This window comes from Ipomoea triloba, chromosome 4 (genome assembly GCF_003576645.1).
Source record: "Ipomoea triloba cultivar NCNSP0323 chromosome 4, ASM357664v1".
Lineage (NCBI taxonomy): Eukaryota > Viridiplantae > Streptophyta > Magnoliopsida > Solanales > Convolvulaceae > Ipomoea > Ipomoea triloba.
Genome location: NC_044919.1, coordinates 2,238,068 through 2,243,158, shown reverse-complemented (window position 1 = coordinate 2,243,158; position 5,091 = coordinate 2,238,068). Strand labels below are relative to the sequence as shown.

Here is a 5,091-nt window from a genome sequence, read left to right as displayed (position 1 = left end):
TATGACACAAAATCGAGATTTACTCCATACACAACTCGAGTAGTGACCGAACAAAAAAAAAAAAAAAACAAATGAGTCATAATTATTTAGTCTTTTCTAGTAGAAATTTTATTTTATCTAAAAATACACATTATTATTATTATTACTATTATTATTATTATTATTATTATTATTATTATTATTAAGAAATTTCTGTTAATATAACGACAATGCACGAGATCTACAGAACGATTTCTTAGGAAGCACCAAGTCCATGATCGCTAGCTACCAATATTTCTCCAACGTCTCCTATAAATCTATGCTCTAACCCCCCCAACCATTCCTCGTAATCACACAAAAACACACACACAATATGGCCACCACTCCCGGCTTCCTCACTGATTGGCCATGGAAACCCCTCGGAAACTTTAAGGTTATCGCTCTTTCTTCTTCTATCTTATCATGCATGCATTTTCGATTCTCGTTTTAACATTTATATATGTTTTTGTTTTCTGGGTAAAATTTTAGTATGTTCTTCTGGCGCCATGGGTGGGGCACAGCGTGTATAGTTTCGTTACGAGTGAGGAGAGGGAAAGGGATTACACGAATTTCTTGATTTTCCCTTTCCTTCTCTCTCGGATGCTGCATAATCAGCTGTGGATTAGCTATTCCCGGCACCGGACGGCGAAGGGGAAGAATCGGATCGTGGATAAGCCCATCGAGTTTGAGCAGGTTGATCGCGAAAGCAACTGGTAATGAAGGGTCTTGATTTCTCGTGGAGAATAAGGAATAATCTCGATGGATCTGAGGGGTGTTTTTTGGTTTTTGTGTTTTTTTTTTTTTTTGGCAGGGATGATCAGGTGGTGTTGAATGGGTTGTTGTTTTATGTGTTTAACTTTGTGATGGAGAAGGGGTCGCATTTGCCGGCGTGGCGGACGGATGGGGTGTTGATGACGGTGGCGATACACGTCGGCCCGGTGGAGTTTATATACTATTGGCTGCATAGGGCGTTGCACCACCACTATCTCTACTCCCGCTACCACTCCCACCACCACTCCTCCATCGTCACCGAGCCCATCACATGTAACGTCATTCTTTTATCTCTCTCCTCCATTTTAGACTATCACCACTATGTCCGCACAAGAAGCTCAATTGCTAGTATAATTTTAGAGTGAGATTTTAGACCAGGTCACAAGATCCAATTTTGACCCTCACAGTGATCCTCTAAGAGTTTCATCTTTTCATTGGGGTAACTTCTTATTGGACGCCTTGACAGTTTGACACTGATCTTCTCATACTGTTCATCTATAGGAGTTTCACCCTTTCATGAGTATAACTTCTTATTAGACACCTGGCACTGATCTTCTCAATTTAAAGAGGGTTATTCAGCCACCATAATTATTTATCTTTACAATCAGATTTGATTGTGTGCTTGACATTCCAGTATAAGAGTTTAATCTTTTTGTATGGTGGATCATTGTGACACCAGACACTAGTTATCCCAATTAATGAATAATAAGTCATCATGATTTGTGAAATTTAAGTGTGGAGCATTTTTTTTTTTGAATACTACTAACTCTATTAGAATGCATGGTGGATCCTTGTGACACCAGACACTAGTTATCCCAATTAATAAATAATAAGTCATCATGATTTGTGAAATTTAAGTGGGAAGGGTTTGATGCCACTGGACCACAAGGTCCTTGGCAAGTGTGGAACATTTAAGACAAGAAATTTCACTTTTTATGTGCTAAATTGTCATGTTGACTAAGCTAGCTTTTTCAAGATTTGGAATATTTATGGAGATCGGAATCTAATCTTATTTAATCATTATTTTGATTTATATATGTATTCCCAACAGCCGTGATTCATCCGTTCGGAGAACACATTGCGTATTTCTTGTTGTTCGCGATTCCAGTGGTGACGACGTTGCTCACCGGAACTGCCTCCAACAGCAGCCTTCTTGGCTACGTTACTTACATCGATCTTATGAACAACATGGGACACTGCAACTTTGAGTTCATACCTAAATGGCTCTTCTCCATCTTCCCTCCTCTCAAATATTTGATGTATACCCCCTCGTAAGTCCCCTACATCTATCAAACTGGTGTGAGTGACCGTACACTCTTGTTCCTTAAGAGAAGCAAAATCTAATCAGCGTGGTTTACGTGAGTAGTCATACACTCCTGTCCCTTAAGTGAGGCAAAAGATCTAACCAGCATGGTTGGCGTGAGTGACCGTATACTCTTGTCCCTTAAGAGTGGTCGGGCCTGTATGAAAAAATCAATTTGACCAGCACTTTGCCCCTTAATTGGATCAGTCCCGTGTAAATGAGGATTAGTCTGAGTATAGTACAGTACGTACGGACTTAAATGTGTCTCATACAGTAGTACAGTTAGGGTTTGTTCAGGACACCTCATAGTCAAAAAAAAAAGACAAGAGGTAAGAAATTTGAATTTGTGAGTGCACCCAACATATCAAATTGTCAAAATTGATGGGCTAATATGGTTGTTGTATGGACAGGTACCATTCATTACATCACACTCAATTCCGGACTAATTATGCACTTTTTATGCCATTTTATGATTACATTTATGGGACAATGGACAAGTCAAGTGACACATTGCATGAAGCCTCTCTCAAGAGAGAAGAAGAGTCTCCAGATGTGGTCCATCTCACACATTTGACCACCCCAGAGTCTGTGTACTCTATAAGGCTTGGGTTCTCAACTTGGGCCTCAGTGCCACAAACCCGAAATTGGTACGTTTGGTTGATGTGGCCTGTCACATTCTGGACCATGATCATCAACTGCATCTATGGCCAAACTTTCATCTTGGACAGAAACATCTTGGAAAAAATCAAGTTACAATCTTGGGTTATCCCGAGGTACAAGGTTCAGGTATGAGTAACGTTTCCGTCATAAAAAAATGTTTCGGGTTGTTTTTATTTTTGGGTTTCTTCTAGTTTATGTTTATCGTTATCGATTTTCAAAAAAAAAATAATGTTTTATTGTTATCGTGTTTATCTTTAGTACCTGCTCGAATGGCAATCACAAACCATCAATAGCCTGATTGAAGAGGCTATAATTGAGGCTGAAGGTAAAGGTGTCAAGGTTTTAAGCTTGGGTCTTCTCAACCAGGTAAGCTAATTATTTAAGTTAACACTTAACCAACCAACTGTATATATACTATATTCTGACCCGGAATCATAATTATTATGTGTGAATCAACCTTAACCTACGAATTTTTAAGAAGGATTGTACAACAACTACTACATGATTGCACCGTGACGGCTCCCAGACATACTGAAAGACCTTGTGGTGCAATTATGTATTAAGTGCAGTGCAATCCTTCAGAAGTTCGCAGTTTTACACTTTTGCACGTTAAGATCTGTTCACACCTGATTATGGAGTTTCGGACTAGACTAATCATACCATCATTTGTTTCAGAGTGAGGAACTAAATAGAAATGGGGAATTTTACATCCAAAAATACCCAAAAATGAAAATAAAATTGGTGGATGGAAGTAGCTTAGCAGTTGCAATAGTGGCCAACACAATTCCAAATGGAACCACAGAGGTTCTCCTTAGAGCCAAACTCACCAAAGTCTCCATCTCCATTGCCTCTGCACTAGCCCAAAGAGGCATCAAGGTAATTAATCAATAATCAAATACCTTAAAAATCATAATTAAAATCCTTAAATAAATCACTCTTTTAATTCAATTATATTAACGTTTCAGGTTGTTACCTCGTGTGAGGATGATTACGAGAAGCTTAAGCTTGCCACTAACTCGAAAGGTAACTTTGTGCTGTCAAGGAGTTTCACCCAGAAGGTAATTAAGCAATAATTAAATATGTTAATTAATTAGTTGAGTGTTAGTGTTAATCGGTTTAATTAATGATGGAACATTATTAAACAAGGACAGGTATGGTTGGTCGGAGAAGGATTAACGAAAGAAGAACAAAAGAAGGCGACAAAAGGGACAATGTTCATTCCCATGTCTCAAATCCCTCCCAAGAAACTCCGCCGTGACTGCTCCTACCACCACCCGCCGGCGATGTTGGCGCCGCCGTCCCTCAATAACCTGCACGCCTGTGAGGTAATTTTGATACCCTTTTCGTCACGTTTTACGTTCAGTTAACACGAGACTTAATCGTATGTGTACTTGTGAGGTATTTATGATACCATTTTCATCTGATTTTATATTTCTGATTAAAGAAGACTTGATCGTATGTGTACTTGTGAAGTATTTATAATACGCTTCTAGTTCAATTAACCAGACTTATGTGTGCCTGTGAGGTATTTGTGACTCGTTTCATGATGAACTACATACTAGTACTCATTACTATTATATATATACATACAGACACATAGTGGGTCGGGTGGGGTTTTAGGCGGATTTTGTACATAGAACCCAAATTTAACCGGACTCATCGCGCATTTACTTTTTAAGACCCATCTTTGACCACCACCCACCATCATCCAAAAAACTCGACTCATGCGGGGTGGATTCGGGTGAATATTCACAGGGCGGATTGAAATTGCCATCCCTAATTTCATCTCATTTTATGTTTCTGATTCAATTAAAGAAATTGTGCTTGTGACATATTATGATAGTGAGTTTTTTCACGTTTCTGGTTGGATTAATTAGACTTGACTGTATTTACACCGCACAGAATTGGCTGCCTCGGAAGGCGATGAGCGCTGCGCGGGTGGGCGGGATCGTGCACGCTTTAGAGGGGTGGAACGTGCACGAGTGTGGGGAGATGATGTTGGACATTGACAAGGTTTGGGAAGCTGCCCTAAGCCATGGATTCCGACCACTTCCATTGCCAAATTGATGATATGATGATAATCACAGCCGTTGGTTGCAATGCAACGTTTTACCTTAATTTCTTCAAATCTATATCCACTACCTAAGCTCTACTTACTAGCTAGCTGATGATGTTGTGTTTCATTCTCTGCTGGCTAGACTGCATGTGACTGTGTTAAAGAACTTTGGTTTTATAATATGCGTGATCGTGTACGTGGACATTAATTATTCCTCTGATCTTGTGGAGGGCTTTTAGAGCATGCAAAATTGCAAATATTGATATCAATCTTGTGTTGTTAA

At 39.3% G+C, this 5,091-nt stretch overlaps 1 protein-coding gene across 2 annotated transcripts; it reads left to right on the top strand.

Moving 5' to 3' along the window:
• The first annotated feature begins 250 nt into the window (after positions 1–250).
• LOC116014996 (very-long-chain aldehyde decarbonylase CER1-like) lies at positions 251–5,091 on the top strand. 2 transcript variants are annotated; one of them, XM_031254978.1, is made up of 11 exons: positions 251–412; positions 508–548; positions 603–731; positions 830–1,062; positions 1,841–2,060; positions 2,503–2,878; positions 3,011–3,118; positions 3,428–3,628; positions 3,718–3,810; positions 3,904–4,077; positions 4,655–5,091. In XM_031254978.1, the coding sequence occupies exons 1-11, from the start codon at positions 353–355 to the stop codon at positions 4,817–4,819; spliced, it is 1,800 nt and encodes a 599-aa protein (XP_031110838.1). In that variant the 5' UTR covers positions 251–352; the 3' UTR covers positions 4,820–5,091. The 2 variants fall into 2 exon arrangements, with proteins under 2 accessions (XP_031110838.1, XP_031110837.1); XM_031254977.1 differs by having other exon boundaries at positions 508–731.